The 20,031-nt window shown below is 55.3% G+C and overlaps 1 protein-coding gene across 1 annotated transcript in view; it reads left to right on the forward strand.

The window, feature by feature from the left end:
- GRAP (GRB2 related adaptor protein) overlaps positions 1 to 20,031 on the forward strand; it is a 159,092-nt gene that overhangs the window by 103,360 nt on the left and 35,701 nt on the right. The window contains exon 5 of the mRNA XM_063934935.1: positions 3,066 to 3,228. Coding sequence (XP_063791005.1) covers positions 3,066 to 3,228 — 163 coding nt within the window. The remainder of the gene's footprint in view (positions 1 to 3,065; positions 3,229 to 20,031) is intronic.

Raw genomic sequence — 20,031 nt, forward strand, 5'->3', positions numbered from 1 at the left:
ATGGAAGTGACTGTATGCCTAGGACGCTTCTTATGCTGTCTGCTAGAGAGGCAAAGGAGCATTTATTATCTATTCACAGAATTAGGACACAGGATTTAAAAAATACATGGAGTAGCATAGGCAAATGCAGGAGGGTGGGGGCGGGGGGGGGGGGGGGGGGGGTTCCGGTTGCCTGGAAACCCCCCTCCTCTTGGCAAGTGGCTCAAATTATGATAATGGCAATGGTATATAATGGGATTACTAAAGCTGCAAACACATCATGCAATTTAAGGGACAGAGTAGAGCTAGAGCTGCTGAACATGCCAAGTGGTAGCAGCTTCTACCAACTTTGCTGTGTATGTGGATCTGAGCCCTCAATCAGTGCACTGGACCAGAGAGTAGCTGTCAGAAAGAAGAGACAGGAGCCTTATCATGAGGTGGGAGAATGTGTGCTTAGAAAGTACAGTGCTGGTTCTATTATGTTTGCGTATTTAATATTATTTATTATAGTATGTTTAACTTTTTCTGACCACTTATTCATATTATTTAAACATGTTTGATAGAGCCTATACAGTAGATCATCTTTAGTGTTAAATATTAATACTGTATTCCATGTTCCGCAGAGAGGGAAATTGTGGATTGCGTTTGGAAACCCCCTTCTAGAAATCCTGCGTTTTCCACTGAGTAGACGGTTATGTTGGGACCCCACTCCTGGTGGGAGAAAGAGCGCTATATAAATAAAATAATAATATTAATAATAAATAATTCCTCTGAGATCTGCAGGGTGTTGCACAAAAGAATTCGGCAGACGCTCTACAATACTGGAATGCCAGGGTACAATACAGCCTATCTTACCGTACAGTGGGCCTCATTCCGAGTTGATAGCACGCTGCCGATTTTCGCAGCGCAGCGATCAGGTTACTACTGCGCATGCATATGCACCGCAAAGCGCAAGCACGTCGTACGGGTACAAACAGCATTGTTGTTGTGCAATTCTTCTAGCGACTATTCCATTCGCACAGCAGTTCGCAAGGAGATTGACAGGAAGAAGGCGTTTATGGGTGTCAACTGACCGTTTTCTGGGAGTGGTAGGGAAGACGCAGGCGTGTCCAGGCGTTTGCAGGGTGGGTGTCTGACGTCAATTCCGGGACCGGACAGGCTGAAGCAATCGCAAAGGGCTGAGTAAGTCCAGACCTACTCAGAAATTGCAAAAAACGTTTTCGTCCCACTCGGCTGCGCATGCGATCGCACACTTGCAAAGTGAAAATACACTCCCCCGTGGGCGGCGACTATACGTTTGCATGGCTGCAAAAAGTAGCTAGCGAGCGATCAACTCGGAATGAGGGCCTGTAAGCGTTGCATGCAGGCTGTAGTACCCAAAGTCAACCAGTAATGCAGTTTGGCAGTATAGAGCAACCTGATTGATTGATGAAAATGCACAGGTATGAGTTGACTGTGGCTACTCTCCAATGGTGATGAGGCTTACTTGTCCCAACTTCTATTCTCCATGTTTGCAGGTACGGCATGTGTGACTGATAGGGACTGCATGGTCTGCCTGGATACAGAAATCTTGAACGTAGTTGCTTGATGCTCTGGTCACAATAAACACATTGCGATTCACTGTCTCTATACAATGTAGTGAGCAACCTAATATGTACATGTCACCTCAAACACAGGGGCAGCCATTTTGTGTCCTGAAGCGTTATAATGAGAATGCTGCCTAAGACCAGTGACATCACTGAGGCAAGGGTCAGAGGTGGATCAGAATCGCCCGCAGCTGCATATATTGGTTACGCATCTGCGACTATGGCAGGCACTGAATCTCTGTCAGTCTATGGCCTCCTATGGCGGTTGTCGGGCGACTGAGTGAGCATGCAAACAATTACTCAGACACACCCACAATCTCCCATAACACGCCCGTAAGATGGGCAATGTCCGTGCGTGCTCTGAAGACATCTCCCTGTCACCGTCCAGGCCCGTCCACTACATTATCACTGCACTCCTCCCCGCGTGCGCCTGACATTCCAACTGCACGGAAGCAGCCAAGAAACACGCGCGGTGCCACTTAGACGGCTGTGCAGTCACAACATATTGCTCAACTACGTCCAACATCTACAGGGTGTATACCTCTGACACAGGCCCATAACTGTTTTATTGTGTCGCCAGGGCGTAGATTTACAAAAGATTCTAAAACAGACAAGTGGGAGTGTTTCCCATATAAACCAATCAGATTCTGTCTATCTGCCCTCATTCCGAGTTGTTCGCACGCAAGCTGCTTTTAGCAGCTTTACACACGCTAAGCCGCCGCCTACTGGGAGTGAATCTTAGCGTATCAAAATTGCGAACGAAAGATTCGCAATATAGCGAAAAGACATCTCTGTGCAGTTTCTGAGTAGCTCGAGACTTACTCGGCATCTGCGATCAGTTAAGTGCTTGTCGTTCCTGGTTTGACGTCATAAACACATCCAGCGTTCGCCCAGACACTCCTCCGTTTCTCCAGCCACTCCTGCGTTTTTCCCAGAAACGGTAGCGTTTTTTCGCACACACCCATAAAACGGACAGTTTCCGCCCAGAAACACCCACTTCCTGTCAATCACACTACGATCACCAGAACGAAGAAAAAAACGTGAGTAAAATACCTAACTGCATAGCAAATTTACTTGGCGCAGTCGCACTGCGGACATTGCGCATGCGCACTAAGCGGAAAATCGCTGCGATGCGGAAAAATTTACCGAGCGAACAACTCGGAATGACCACCATCATTTCCTAGAATGCAATAGAGAAATGATAGCTAGAATCTCATTGGTTCCTATGGTTAAAACCACCGGTCTGTTTTAGAAGCGTTAGTAAATCTAACCCCCGATGTCTAAACAATATGTGACTGAGGAGTGTCCTTTCTTAATTTACCATAACAAAGCTGCATGATCTTCAAGAGTAAATAAATGTATTTGTGGAAGTGATGGCGGCACACAGATCATCTCACCATGGAGCTACTGTAAGTGCGCAGCTTGCTGGTAAAACAGAACGGTGAGGCCATAACTGAAGCGGTTATCATTACCTCAGTCTCTTTCTTCCTCTCTTTCTAGCTACGGGCACCACGTGCAACATTTCAAGGTTCTGAGGGAGCAGAGTGGCACCTACTTCCTGTGGGAGACCAGGTTTAGCTCCCTGAACGAGCTGGTGGATTATTACAGATCAAGTTCCATCGCCAAAACCCACCTTGTGCTCCTGCGGGATGAAGAGGAGAAGGTAGACACTGAGGGGTGGGGGGGATTGGTCCATTCATTGTGATTGTTGCAGTATTACTGATTCTATCACTACTAGGTGCTCATCGAGGAAAGCGCCATTGTCACAGCTTTGTCTGTCATTAGAATTTATTTATTTATTAACAGTTACTTCTATAGCGCAGGAAATTCTGTTGAGCTTTACAATTGGAAACAACAGTGATAAAACAAAACTGGGTAATAGCAGACAGACATAGAAGTAGGAGGGCCCTGCTCACAAGCTTACACTCTATAGGGAAATAGGCATGGATAGACAAGAATCGGCGCTATCTGTTGCATAGTTGCCCACCAGATAGTAAAGGTTCTTGGTGGGCTGCATGAGATGGTCATACAGCAATGATGAACCGCAATTCAGAGGTAAATTCCCGATTATGGACCTGATTCTGAGTTGGGAGTAACGCAGAAAAGAGCCAGTTAGTTACACCTACTCTCCCCACAGAGGTTGTGGGAAACTCCTGGATTGTCGGTTAGTCCCATGCACCCCCGGAAAAGCGAGTGGATCGCCCCCTAGTGAAGTGAGTAGGAAGGGGAGGTGATACTTAGAACTGCAGTTACGTATGGTAGGGGCGTGACTAAAATTATGCAATAGCCCCACCCGTAAGTCGCAAAATCCACAATTCGCTGTATTTTCCCATAATAGGGGAGGTGCTAATGACGTTAGACCTTGGCTCCACCCACCCAAGTAGCCAGTTGCATCTGTTAAGGTTTGATCCAGTTCACCTGCTGAAAGAGCTGCACAGTTATACAGCATCTCCTAAGCATTTAGTACATGGAGTGCTGTGGCTCATGTTCCGCCCACTAGTGTCACATGACATTTTTTTATTTTTATTTTTTACCTTGTTGAATTTCGAATGCAAAACCATCAGCATTGCCACCAGGAGACAGGTGCCCCCATCTATCATACCTGCATTTGTATAGTCACAGCAGTATAGCACCTTTTATATACTTCTGCACATGTTACAGCGCACATCTCTGCATCAGGCCCCTAGTCACAAACACCGCTCTGCACATGTAACAGCGCACATCTCTGCATCAGGCCTCCAGTCACTAGCACCGCTCTGCACATGTTACAGCGCACATCTCTGCATCAGGCCTCCAGTCACAAACACCGCTCTGCACATGGCACAGCACACATCTCTGCATCAGACCTCCAGTCACTAGCACCGCTCTGCACATGGAACAGTGCACATCTCTGCATCAGGCTCCCAGTCACTAACACCGCTCTGCACATGGAACAGCGCACATCTCTGCATCAGGCCTCCAGTCACTAGCACCGCTCTGCACATGTTACAGCGCACATCTCTGCATCAGGCCCCCAGTCACAAACACCGCTCTGCACATGGCACAGCACACATCTCTGCATCAGGCCTCCAGTCACTAGCACCGCTCTGCACATGGAACAGCGCACATCTCTGCATCAGGCCTCCAGTCACTAGCACCGCTCTGCACATGTTACAGCGCACATCTCTGCATCAGGCCCCAAGTCACAAACACCGCTCTGTACATGGCACAGCACACATCTCTGCATCAGGCCTCCAGTCACTAGCACCGCTCTGCACATGGAACAGTGCACATCTCTGCATCAGGCCCCCAGTCACTAGCTCCGCTCTGCACATGGAACAGCGCACATCTCTGCATCAGGCCCCCAGTCACTAGCACCGCTCTGCACATGGAACAGCGCACATCTCTGCATCAGGCCCCCAGTCACTAGCAATGCTCTGCACATGGAACAGCGCACATCTCTGCATCAGGCCCCCAGTCACAAACACCGCTCTGCACATGGAACAGCGCACATCTCTGCATCGGGCCCCCAGTCACTAGCACCGCTCTGCACACGGAACAGCGCACATCTCTGCATCAGGCCCCCAGTCACTAGCACCGCTCTGCACATGGAACAGCGCACATCTCTGCATCAGGCCCCCAGTCACTAGCACCGCTCTGAACATGTAACAGCGCACATCTCTGCATCAGGCCCCCAGTCACAAACACCGCTCTGCACATGTAACAGTGCACATCTCTGCATCAGGCCCCCAGTCACTAGCACCGCTCTGCACATGTAACAGCGCACATCTCTGCATCAGGCCCCCAGTCACTAGCACCGCTCTGCACATGTAATAGCGCACATCTCTGCATCAGGCCCCCAGTCACTAGCACCGCTCTGCACATGGAACAGCGCACATCTCTGCATCAGGCCCCCAGTCACAAACACCGCTCTGCACATGGAACCGCGCACATCTCTGCATCAGGCCCCCAGTCACTAGCACCGCTCTGCACATGGAACAGCGCACATCTCTGCATCAGGCCCCCAGTCACAAACACCGCTCTGCACATGGAACAGCGCACATCTCTGCATCGGGCCCCCAGTCACAAACACCGCTCTGCACATGGAACAGTGCACATCTCTGCATCAGGCCCCCAGTCACTAGCACCGCTCTGCACATTGAACAGCGCACATCTCTGCATCAGGCCCCCAGTCACTAGCACCGCTCTGCACATGGAACAGCGCACATCTCTGCATCAGGCCCCCAGTCACTAGCACCGCTCTGCACATGGAACAGCGCACATCTCTGCATCAGGCCCCCAGTCACTAGCACCGCTCTGCACATTGAACAGCGCACATCTCTGCATCAGGCCCCCAGTCACTAGCACCGCTCTGCACATGTAACAGCGCACATCTCTGCATCAGGCCCCCAGTCACTAGCACCGCTCTGCACATGTAACAGCGCACATCTCTGCATCAGGCCCCCAGTCACTAGCCCTGCTCTGCACATGTAACAGCGCACATCTCTGCATCAGGCCCCCAGTCACTAGCAATGCTCTGCACATGGAACAGCGCACATCTCTGCATCAGGCCCCCAGCCACAAACACCGCTCTGCACATGGAACAGCGCACATCTCTGCATCGGGCCCCCAGTCACTAGCACCGCTCTGCACACGGAACAGCGCACATCTCTGCATCAGGCCCCCAGTCACTAGCACCGCTCTGCACATGTAACAGCGCACATCTCTGCATCAGGCCCCCAGTCACTAGCACCGCTCTGAACATGTAACAGCGCACATCTCTGCATCAGGCCCCCAGTCACAAACACCGCTCTGCACATGTAACAGTGCACATCTCTGCATCAGGCCCCCAGTCACTAGCACCGCTCTGCACATGTAACAGCGCACATCTCTGCATCAGGCCCCCAGTCACTAGCACCGCTCTGCACATGGAACAGCGCACATCTCTGCATCAGGCCCCCAGTCACTAGCAATGCTCTGCACATGGAACAGCGCACATCTCTGCATCGGGCCTCCAGTCACTTACACCGCTCTGCACATGGAACAGCGCACATCTCTGCATCAGGCCCCCAGTCACAAACACCGCTCTGCACATGTAACAGCGCACATCTCTGCATCAGGCCCCCAGTCACTAGCACCGCTCTGCACATGGAACAGCGCACATCTCTGCATCAGGCCCCCAGTCACAAACACCGCTCTGCACATGGAACAGCGCACATCTCTGCATCAGGCCCCCAGTCACTAGCACCGCTCTGCACATGTAACAGCGCACATCTCTGCATCAGGCCCCCAGTCACTAGCACCGCTCTGCACATGGAACAGCGCACATCTCTGCATCAGGCCCACAGTCACTAGCACCGCTCTGCACATGGCAAAGTGCACATCTCTGCATCAGGCCCCCAGTCACTAGCACCGCTCTGCACATGGAACAGCGCACATCTCTGCATCAGGCCCCCAGTCACTAGCAATGCTCTGCACATGGAACAGCGCACATCTCTGCATCAGGCCCCCAGTCACTAGCACCGCTCTGCACATGTAACAGCGCACATCTCTGCATCAGGCCCCCAGTCACTAGCAGCGCTCTGCACATGTAATAGCGCACATCTCTGCATCAGGCCCCCAGTCACTAGCACCGCTCTGCACATGGAACAGCGCACATCTCTGCATCAGGCCCCCAGTCACTAGCACCGCTCTGCACATGGAACAGTGCACATCTCTGCATCAGGCCCCCAGTCACTAGCACCGCTCTGCACATGTTACAGCGCACATATCTGCATCAGGCCCCCAGTCACTAGCACCGCTCTGCACATGGAGCAGCGCACATCTCTGCATCAGGCCCCCAGTCACTAGCACCGCTCTGCAGATGTAACAGCGCACATCTCTGCATCAGGCCCCCAGTCACTAGCACCGCTCTGCACATGTAACAGCGCACATCTCTGCATCAGGCCCCCAGTCACTAGCACCGCTCTGCACATGTAACAGCGCACATCTCTGCATCAGGCCCCCAGTCACTAGCACCGCTCTGCACATGGAACAGCGCACATCTCTGCATCAGGCCCCCAGTCACTAGCACCGCTCTGCACATGTAACAGCGCACATCTCTGCATCAGGCCCCCAGTCACTAGCACCGCTCTGCACATGTAACAGCGCACATCTCTGCATCAGGCCCCCAGTCACTAGCCCTGCTCTGCACATGTAACAGCGCACATCTCTGCATCAGGCCCCCAGTCACTAGCACCGCTCTGCACATGGAACAGCGCACATCTCTGCATCAGGCCCCCAGTCACTAGCACCGCTCTGCACATGTAACAGCGCACATCTCTGCATCAGGCCCCCAGTCACTAGCACCGCTCTGCACATGGAACAGCGCACATCTCTGCATCAGGCCCCCAGTCAATTACACCGCTCTGCACATGGAACAGCGCACATCTCTGCATCGGGCCTCCAGTCACTAGCACCGCTCTGCACATGTAACAGCGCACATCTCTGCATCAGGCCCCCAGTCACTAGCCCTGCTCTGCACATGTAACAGCGCACATCTCTGCATCAGGCCCCCAGTCACTAGCCCTGCTCTGCACATGTAACAGCGCACATCTCTGCATCAGGCCCCCAGTCACTAGCAATGCTCTGCACATGGAACAGCGCACATCTCTGCATCAGGCCCCCAGTCACTAGCAATGCTCTGCACATGGAACAGCGCACATCTCTGCATCTGGCCTCCAGTCACTAGCACCGCTCTGCACATGTAACAGCGCACATCTCTGCATCAGGCCCCCAGTCACTAGCACCGCTCTGCACATGTTACAGTGCACATCTCTGCATCGGGCCCCCAGTCACTAGCACCGCTCTGCACATGGAACAGCGCACATCTCTGCATTAGGCCCCCAGTCACAAACACCGCTCTGCACATGGAACAGCGCACATCTCTGCATCGGGCCCCCAGTCACTAGCACCGCTCTGCACACGGAACAGCGCACATCTCTGCATCAGGCCCCCAGTCACTAGCACCGCTCTGCACATGTAACAGCGCACATCTCTGCATCAGGCCCCCAGTCACTAGCACCGCTCTGCACATGGAACAGCGCACATCTCTGCATCAGGCCCCCAGTCACTAGCAATGCTCTGCACATGGAACAGCGCACATCTCTGCATCAGACCCCCAGTCACTAGCACCGCTCTGCACATGTAACAGCGCACATCTCTGCATCAGGCCCCCAGTCACTAGCACCGCTCTGCACATGGAACAGCGCACATCTCTGCATCAGGCCCCCAGTCACTAGCACCGCTCTGCACATGGAACAGCGCACATCTCTGCATCAGGCCCCCAGTCACAAACACCGCTCTGCACATGGAACAGCGCACATCTCTGCATCAGGCCCCCAGTCACTAGCACCGCTCTGCACATGGAACAGCGCACATCTCTGCATCAGGCCCCCAGTCACTAGCACCGCTCTGCACATGTTACAGCGCACATCTCTGCATCAGGCCCCCAGTCACTAGCACCGCTCTGCACATGTAACAGCGCACATCTCTGCATCAGGCCCCTAGTCACTAGCACCGCTCTGCAGATGGAACAGCGCACATCTCTGCATCTGGCCCCCAGTCACAAACACCGCTCTGCACATGGCACAGCGCACATCTCTGCATCAGGCCCCCAGTCACAAACACCGCTCTGCACATGTTACAGCGCACATCTCTGCATCAGGCCCCCAGTCACTAGCACCGCTCTGCACATGTTACAGCGCACATCTCTGCATCAGGCCCTCAGTCACTAGCACCGCTCTGCACATGGGTGGTCATTCCGAGTTGTTCGCTCGGTAAAAATCTTCGCATCGCAGCGATTTTCCGCTTAATGCGCATGCGCAATGTCCGCACTGCGACTGCGCCAAGTAAATTTGCTGTGCAGTTAGGAATTTTACTAACGGCTTTTTCATCGTTCTGGCGATCGTAATGTGATTGACAGGAAATAGGTGTTACTGGGCGGAAACAGGCCGTTTTATGGGCGTGTGGGAAAAAACGCTACCGTTTCCGGAAAAAACGCAGGAGTGGCCGGAGAAACGGAGGAGTGTCTGGGCGAACGCTGGGTGTGTTTGTGACGTCAAACCAGGAACGACAAGCAGTGAAATGATCGCAGATGCCGAGTAAGTCTGAAGCTACTCAGAAACTGCTACGAGGTGTGTAATCGCAATATTGCGAATACATCGTTCGCAATTTTAAGATGCTAAGATTCACTCCCAGTAGGCGGCGGCTTAGCATGAGCAAATCTGCTAAAATCCGCTTGCGAGCGAACAACTCGGAATGACCCCCATGGAACAGCGCACATCTCTGCATCAGGCCCCTAGTCACTAGCACTGCTCTGCACATGGAACAGCGCACATCTCTGCATCTGGCCCCCAGTCACAAACACCGCTCTGCACATGGCACAGCGCACATCTCTGCATCAGGCCCCCAGTCACTAGCACTGCTCTGCACATGGAACAGCGCACATCTCTGCATCTGGCCCCCAGTCACAAACACCGCTCTGCACATGGCACAGCGCACATCTCTGCATCAGGCCCCCAGTCACAAACACCGCTCTGCACATGTTACAGCGCACATCTCTGCATCAGGCCCCCAGTCACTAGCACCGCTCTGCACATGGAACAGCGCACATCTTTGCATCTGGCCCCCAGTCACTAGCACCGCTCTGCACATGGCACAGCGCACATCTCTGCATCAGGCCCCTAGTCACTAGCACCGCTCTGCACATGTAACAGCGCACATCTCTGCATCTGGCCCCCAGTCACAAACACCGCTCTGCACATGGCACAGCGCACATCTCTGCATCAGGCCCCCAGTCACTAGCACCGCTCTGCACATGTAACAGCGCACATCTCTGCATCAGGCCCCCAGTCACTAGCACCGCTCTGCACATGTAACAGTGCACATCTCTGCATCAGGCCCCCAGTCACTAGCACCGCTCTGCACATGGAACAGCGCACATCTCTGCATCAGGCCCCCAGTCAATAGCACCGCTCTGCACATGTAACAGCGCACATCTCTGCATCAGGCCCCCAGTCACTAGCACCGCTCTGCACATGTAACAGCGCACATCTCTGCATCAGGCCCCCAGTCACAAACACTGCTCTGCACATGGAACAGTGCACATCTCTGCATCAGGCCCCCAGTCACAAACACTGCTCTGCACATGGAACAGCGCACATCTCTGCATCAGGCCCCCAGTCACAAACACTGCTCTGCACATGGAACAGCGCACATCTCTGCATCAGGCCCCCAGTCACTAGCACCGCTCTGCACATGTAACAGCGCACATCTCTGCATCGGGCCTCCAGTCACTAGCACCGCTCTGCACATGGAACAGCGCACATCTCTGCATCGGGCCTCCAGTCACTAGCACCGCTCTGCACATGGAACAGCGCACATCTCTGCATCAGGCCCCCAGTCACTAGCACCGCTCTGCACATGTAACAGCGCACATCTCTGCATCAGGCCCCCAGTCACTAGCACCGCTCTGCACATGTAACAGCGCACATCTCTGCATCAGGCCTCCAGTCACTAGCACCGCTCTGCACATGGAACAGCGCACATCTCTGCATCGGGCCTCCAGTCACTTACACCGCTCTGCACATGGAACAGCGCACATCTCTGCATCAGGCCCCCAGTCACTAGCACCGCTCTGCACATGTTACAGCGCACATCTCTGCATCAGGCCTCCAGTCACTAGCACCGCTCTGCACATGTTACAGCGCACATCTCTGCATCAGGCCTCCAGTCACTAGCACCGCTCTGCACATGGAACAGCGCACATCTCTGCATCGGGCCTCAAGTCACTTACACCGCTCTGCACATGTAACAGCGCACATCTCTGCATCAGGCCTCCAGTCACTAGCACCGCTCTGCACATGGAACAGCGCACATCTCTGCATCGGGCCTCAAGTCACTTACACCGCTCTGCACATGTAACAGCGCACATCTCTGCATCAGGCCCCCAGTCACTAGCACCGCTCTGCACATGTAACAGCGCACATCTCTGCATCAGGCCTCCAGTCACTAGCACCGCTCTGCACATGTTACAGCGCACATCTCTGCATCAGGCCTCCAGTCACTAGCACCGCTCTGCACATGGAACAGCGCACATCTCTGCATCGGGCCTCCAGTCACTAGCACCGCTCTGCACATGGAACAGCGCACATCTCTGCATCAGGCCCCCAGTCACAAACACTGCTCTGCACATGGAACAGCGCACATCTCTGCATCAGGCCCCCAGTCACAAACACTGCTCTGCACATGGAACAGCGCACATCTCTGCATCAGGCCCCCAGTCACTAGCACCGCTCTGCACATGTAACAGCGCACATCTCTGCATCGGGCCTCCAGTCACTAGCACCGCTCTGCACATGGAACAGCGCACATCTCTGCATCGGGCCTCCAGTCACTAGCACCGCTCTGCACATGGAACAGCGCACATCTCTGCATCAGGCCCCCAGTCACTAGCACCGCTCTGCACATGTAACAGCGCACATCTCTGCATCAGGCCCCCAGTCACTAGCACCGCTCTGCACATGTAACAGCGCACATCTCTGCATCAGGCCTCCAGTCACTAGCACCGCTCTGCACATGGAACAGCGCACATCTCTGCATCGGGCCTCCAGTCACTTACACCGCTCTGCACATGGAACAGCGCACATCTCTGCATCAGGCCCCCAGTCACTAGCACCGCTCTGCACATGTTACAGCGCACATCTCTGCATCAGGCCTCCAGTCACTAGCACCGCTCTGCACATGTTACAGCGCACATCTCTGCATCAGGCCTCCAGTCACTAGCACCGCTCTGCACATGGAACAGCGCACATCTCTGCATCGGGCCTCAAGTCACTTACACCGCTCTGCACATGTAACAGCGCACATCTCTGCATCAGGCCTCCAGTCACTAGCACCGCTCTGCACATGGAACAGCGCACATCTCTGCATCGGGCCTCAAGTCACTTACACCGCTCTGCACATGTAACAGCGCACATCTCTGCATCAGGCCCCCAGTCACTAGCACCGCTCTGCACATGTAACAGCGCACATCTCTGCATCAGGCCTCCAGTCACTAGCACCGCTCTGCACATGTTACAGCGCACATCTCTGCATCAGGCCCCCAGTCACTAGCACCGCTCTGCACATGTAACAGCGCACATCTCTGCATCAGGCCTCCAGTCACTAGCACCGCTCTGCACATGTTACAGCGCACATCTCTGCATCAGGCCTCCAGTCACTAGCACCGCTCTGCACATGGAACAGCGCACATCTCTGCATCAGGCCCCCAGTCACTAGCACCGCTCTGCACATGTAACAGCGCACATCTCTGCATCAGGCCTCCAGTCACTAGCACCGCTCTGCACATGTTACAGCGCACATCTCTGCATCAGGCCTCCAGTCACTAGCACCGCTCTGCACATGGAACAGCGCACATCTCTGCATCAGGCCCCCAGTCACTAGCACCGCTCTGCACATGTAACAGCGCACATCTCTGCATCTGGCCTCCAGTCACTAGCACCGCTCTGCACATGTAACAGCGCACATCTCTGCATCAGGCCTCCAGTCACTAGCACCGCTCTGCACATGTAACAGCGCACATCTCTGCATCAGGCCTCCAGTCACTAGCACCGCTCTGCACATGTAACAGCGCACATCTCTGCATCTGGCCCCCAGTCACAAACACCGCTCTGCACATGGCACAGCGCACATCTCTGCATCAGGCCCCCAGTCACAAACACCGCTCTGCACATGTTACAGCGCACATCTCTGCATCAGGCCCCCAGTCACTAGCACCGCTCTGCACATGTAACAGCGCACATCTCTGCATCAGGCCCCCAGTCACTAACACCGCTCTGCACATGTAACAGCGCACATCTCTGCATCGGGCCCCCAGTCACTAGCACCGCTCTGCACATGTAACAGCGCACATCTCTGCATCAGGCCTCCAGTCACTAGCACCGCTCTGCACATGTAACAGTGCACATCTCTGCATCAGGCCTCCAGTCACTAGCACCGCTCTGCACATGTTACAGCGCACATCTCTGCATCAGGCCCCCAGTCACTAGCACCGCTCTGCACATGTAACAGCGCACATCTCTGCATCAGGCCCCCAGTCACTAGCACCGCTCTGCACATGTAACAGTGCACATCTCTGCATCAGGCCTCCAGTCACTAGCACCGCTCTGCACATGTTACAGCGCACATCTCTGCATCAGGCCCCCAGTCACTAGCACCGCTCTGCACATGGAACAGCGCACATCTCTGCATTTGGCCCCCAGTCACAAACACCGCTCTGCACATGGCACAGCGCACATCTCTGCATCAGGCCCCCAGTCACTAGCACCGCTCTGCACATGTAACAGTGCACATCTCTGCATCAGGCCCCCAGTCACTAGCACCGCTCTGCACATGTAACAGTGCACATCTCTGCATCAGGCCTCCAGTCACTAGCACCGCTCTGCACATGTAACAGTGCACATCTCTGCATCAGGCCTCCAGTCACTAGCACCGCTCTGCACATGTTACAGCGCACATCTCTGCATCAGGCCCCCAGTCACTAGCACCGCTCTGCACATGGAACAGTGCACATCTCTGCATCAGGCCCCCAGTCACTAGCACCGCTCTGCACATGGAACAGCGCACATCTCTGCATCAGGCCCCCAGTCACTAGCACCGCTCTGCACATGGAACAGCGCACATCTCTGCATTTGGCCCCCAGTCACAAACACCGCTCTGCACATGGCACAGCGCACATCTCTGCATCAGGCCCCCAGTCACTAGCACCGCTCTGCACATGTAACAGTGCACATCTCTGCATCAGGCCCCCAGTCACTAGCACCGCTCTGCACGTGGAACAGCGCACATCTCTGCATCAGGCCCCAAGTCACAAACACCGCTCTGCACATGTAATAGCGCACATCTCTGCATCAGGCCCCCAGTCACTAGCACCGCTCTGCACATGTAACAGCGCACATCTCTGCATCGGCCTCCAGTCACTAGCACCGCTCTGCACATGGAACAGCGCACATCTCTGCATCTGGCCCCCAGTCACAAACACCGCTCTGCACATGGCACAGCGCACATCTCTGCATCAGGCCCCCAGTCACAAACACCGCTCTGCACATGTTACAGCGCACATCTCTGCATCAGGCCCCCAGTCACTAGCACCGCTCTGCACATGTAACAGCGCACATCTCTGCATCAGGCCCCCAGTCACTAGCACCGCTCTGCACATGTAACAGCGCACATCTCTGCATCAGGCCCCCAGTCACTAGCACCGCTCTGCACATGTAACAGCGCACATCTCTGCATCAGGCCCCCAGTCACTAGCACCGCTCTGCACATGTAACAGCGCACATCTCTGCATCGGGCCTCCAGTCACTAGCACCGCTCTGCACATGGAACAGCGCACATCTCTGCATCAGGCCCCAAGTCACAAACACCGCTCGGCACATGGAACAGCGCACATCTCTGCATCAGGCCCCCAGTCACTAGCACCGCTCTGCACATGTAACAGCGCACATCTCTGCATCAGGCCCCCAGTCACTAGCACCGCTCTGCACATGGAACAGCGCACATCTCTGCATCAGGCCCCCAGTCACTAGCACCGCTCTGCACATGGAACAGCGCACATCTCTGCATCGGGCCTCCTGTCACTTACACCGCTCTGCACATGGAACAGCGCACATCTCTGCATCAGGCCCCCAGTCACTAGCACCGCTCTGCACATGGAACAGCGCACATCTCTGCATCGGGCCTCCTGTCACTTACACCGCTCTGCACATGGAACAGCGCACATCTCTGCATCAGGCCCCCAGTCACTAGCACCGCTCTGCACATGTAACAGCGCACATCTCTGCATCAGGCCCCCAGTCACTTACACCGCTCTGCACATGGAACAGCGCACATCTCTGCATCAGGCCCCCAGTCACAAACACCGCTCTGCACATGTAACAGCGCACATCTCTGCATCAGGCCCCCAGTCACTAGCACCGCTCTGCACATGGAACAGTGCACATCTCTGCATCAGGCCTCCAGTCACTAGCACCGCTCTGCACATGTAACAGCGCACATCTCTGCATCAGGCCCCCAGTCACTAGCACCGCTCTGCACATGTAACAGCGCACATCTCTGCATCAGGCCTCCAGTCACTAGCACCGCTCTGCACATGTAACAGCGCACATCTCTGCATCTGGCCCCCAGTCACTAGCACCGCTCTGCACATGGAACAGCGCACATCTCTGCATCAGGCCCCAAGTCACAAACACCGCTCTGCACATGTAACAGCGCACATCTCTGCATCAGGCCCCCAGTCACTAGCACCGCTCTGCACATGTAACAGCGCACATCTCTGCATCAGGCCCCCAGTCACTAGCACCGCTCTGCACATGTAACAGCGCACATCTCTGCATCAGGCCCCCAGTCACTAGCACCGCTCTGCACATGGAACAGCGCACATCTCTGCATCAGGCCCCCAGTCACTAGCACCGCTCTGCACATGGAACAGCGCACATCTCTGCATCAGGCCCCCAGTCACTAGCACCGCTCTGCACATGTAACAGCGCACATCTCTGCATCAGGCCCCCAGTCACTAGCAATGCTCTGCACATGGAACAGCGCACATCTCTGCATCAGGCCCCAAGTCACAAACACCGCTCTGCACATGTAACAGCGCACATCTCTGCATCAGGCCCCCAGTCACTAGCACCGCTCTGCACATGTAACAGCGCACATCTCTGCATCAGGCCCCCAGTCACTAGCACCGCTCTGCACATGTAACAGCGCACATCTCTGCATCAGGCCTCCAGTCACTAGCACCGCTCTGCACATGGAACAGCGCACATCTCTGCATCAGGCCTCCAGTCACTAGCACCGCTCTGCACATGGAACAGTGCACATCTCTGCATCAGGCCCCCAGTCACTAGCACCGCTCTGCACATGTAACAGCGCACATCTCTGCATCAGGCCCCCTGTCACTAGCACCGCTCTGCACATGGAACAGCGCACATCTCTGCATCAGGCCCCCAGTCACAAACACCGCTCTGCACATGTTACAGCGCACATCTCTGCATCAGGCCCCCAGTCACTAGCACCGCTCTGCACATGTAACAGCGCACATCTCTGCATCAGGCCCCTAGTCACTAGCACCGCTCTGCACATGGAACAGCGCACATCTCTGCATCTGGCCCCCAGTCACAAACACCGCTCTTCACATGGCACAGCGCACATCTCTGCATCAGGCCCCCAGTCACTAGCACCGCTCTGCACATGTAACAGCGCACATCTCTGCATCAGGCCCCCAGTCACTAGCACCGCTCTGCACATGTAACAGCGCACATCTCTGCATCAGGCCCCCAGTCACTAGCACCGCTCTGCACATGTAACAGCGCACATCTCTGCATCAGGCCCCCAGTCACTAGCACCGCTCTGCACATGTAACAGCGCACATCTCTGCATCAGGCCCCCAGTCACTAGCACCGCTCTGCACATGTTACAGCGCACATCTCTGCATCAGGCCCCCAGTCACTAGCACCGCTCTGCACATGGAACAGTGCACATCTCTGCATCAGGCCCCCAGTCACTAGCACCGCTCTGCACATGGAACAGCGCACATCTCTGCATCAGGCCCCCAGTCACTAGCACCGCTCTGCACATGGAACAGCGCACATCTCTGCATTTGGCCCCCAGTCACAAACACCGCTCTGCACATGGCACAGCGCACATCTCTGCATCAGGCCCCCAGTCACTAGCACCGCTCTGCACATGTAACAGTGCACATCTCTGCATCAGGCCCCCAGTCACTAGCACCGCTCTGCACGTGGAACAGCGCACATCTCTGCATCAGGCCCCAAGTCACAAACACCGCTCTGCACATGTAAGAGCGCACATCTCTGCATCAGGCCCCCAGTCACTAGCACCGCTCTGCACATGTAACAGCGCACATCTCTGCATCGGCCTCCAGTCACTAGCACCGCTCTGCACATGGAACAGCGCACATCTCTGCATCTGGCCCCCAGTCACAAACACCGCTCTGCACATGGCACAGCGCACATCTCTGCATCAGGCCCCCAGTCACAAACACCGCTCTGCACATGTTACAGCGCACATCTCTGCATCAGGCCCCCAGTCACTAGCACCGCTCTGCACATGTAACAGCGCACATCTCTGCATCAGGCCCCTAGTCACTAGCACCGCTCTGCACATGGAACAGCGCACATCTCTGCATCTGGCCCCCAGTCACAAACACCGCTCTGCACATGGCACAGCGCACATCTCTGCATCAGGCCCCCAGTCACTAGCACCGCTCTGCACATGTAACAGCGCACATCTCTGCATCAGGCCCCCAGTCACTAGCACCGCTCTGCACATGTAACAGTGCACATCTCTGCATCAGGCCCCCAGTCACTAGCCCTGCTCTGCACATGTAACAGCGCACATCTCTGCATCAGGCCCCCAGTCACTAGCACCGCTCTGCACATGTAACAGCGCACATCTCTGCATCAGGCCCCCAGTCACTAGCACCGCTCTGCACATGGAACAGCGCACATCTCTGCATCAGGCCCCCAGTCACTAGCACCGCTCTGCACATGGAACAGTGCACATCTCTGCATCAGGCCCCCAGTCACTAGCACCGCTCTGCACATGTAACAGCGCACATCTCTGCATCAGGCCCCCAGTCACTAGCACCGCTCTGCACATGGAACAGCGCACATCTCTGCATCAGGCCCCCAGTCACTAGCACCGCTCTGCACATGGAACAGCGCACATCTCTGCATCGGGCCTCCTGTCACTTACACCGCTCTGCACATGGAACAGCGCACATCTCTGCATCAGGCCCCCAGTCACTAGCACCGCTCTGCACATGTAACAGCGCACATCTCTGCATCAGGCCCCCAGTCACTTACACCGCTCTGCACATGGAACAGCGCACATCTCTGCATCAGGCCCCAAGTCACAAACACCGCTCTGCACATGTAACAGCGCACATCTCTGCATCAGGCCCCCAGTCACTAGCACCGCTCTGCACATGGAACAGTGCACATCTCTGCATCAGGCCCCCAGTCACTAGCACCGCTCTGCACATGTAACAGCGCACATCTCTGCATCAGGCCTCCAGTCACTAGCACCGCTCTGCACATGTAACAGCGCACATCTCTGCATCAGGCCTCCAGTCACTAGCACCGCTCTGCACATGTAACAGCGCACATCTCTGCATCTGGCCCCCAGTCACTAGCACCGCTCTGCACATGGAACAGCGCACATCTCTGCATCAGGCCCCAAGTCACAAACACCGCTCTGCACATGTAACAGCGCACATCTCTGCATCAGGCCCCCAGTCACTAGCACCGCTCTACACATGGAACAGTGCACATCTCTGCATCAGGCCCCCAGTCACTTACACCGCTCTGCACATGGAACAGCGCACATCTCTGCATCAGGCCCCAAGTCACAAACACCGCTCTGCACATGTAACAGCGCACATCTCTGCATCAGGCCCCCAGTCACTAGCACCGCTCTACACATGGAACAGTGCACATCTCTGCATCAGGCCCCCAGTCACTAGCACCGCTCTGCACATGTAACAGCGCACATCTCTGCATCAGGCCTCCAGTCACTAGCACCGCTCTGCACATGTAACAGCGCACATCTCTGCATCTGGCCCCCAGTCACTAGCACCGCTCTGCACATGGAACAGCGCACATCTCTGCATCAGGCCCCAAGTCACAAACACCGCTCTGCACATGTAACAGCGCACATCTCTGCATCAGGCCCCCAGTCACTAGCACCGCTCTGCACATGTAACAGCGCACATCTCTGCATCAGGCCCCCAGTCACTAGCACCGCTCTGCACATGTAACAGCGCACATCTCTGCATCAGGCCCCAAGTCACAAACACCGCTCTGCACATGTAACAGCGCACATCTCTGCATCAGGCCCCCAGTCACTAGCACCGCTCTGCACATGTAACAGCGCACATCTCTGCATCAGGCCTCCAGTCACTAGCACCGCTCTGCACATGTAACAGCGCACATCTCTGCATCAGGCCCCCAGTCACTAGCACCGCTCTGCACATGTAACAGCGCACATCTCTGCATCAGGCCCCCAGTCACTAGCACCGCTCTGCACATGTAACAGCGCACATCTCTGCATCAGGCCCCCAGTCACTAGCACCGCTCTGCACATGTAACAGCGCACATCTCTGCATCAGGCCCCCAGTCACTAGCACCGCTCTGCACATGGAACAGCGCACATCTCTGCATCGGGCCTCCTGTCACTTACACCGCTCTGCACATGGAACAGCGCACATCTCTGCATCAGGCCCCCAGTCACTAGCACCGCTCTGCACATGGAACAGCGCACATCTCTGCATCAGGCCCCCAGTCACTAGCACCGCTCTGCACATGGAACAGCGCACATCTCTGCATCGGGCCTCCTGTCACTTACACCGCTCTGCACATGTAAC

Source organism: Pseudophryne corroboree, chromosome 7 (assembly GCF_028390025.1).
Source record: "Pseudophryne corroboree isolate aPseCor3 chromosome 7, aPseCor3.hap2, whole genome shotgun sequence".
NCBI lineage: Eukaryota > Metazoa > Chordata > Amphibia > Anura > Myobatrachidae > Pseudophryne > Pseudophryne corroboree.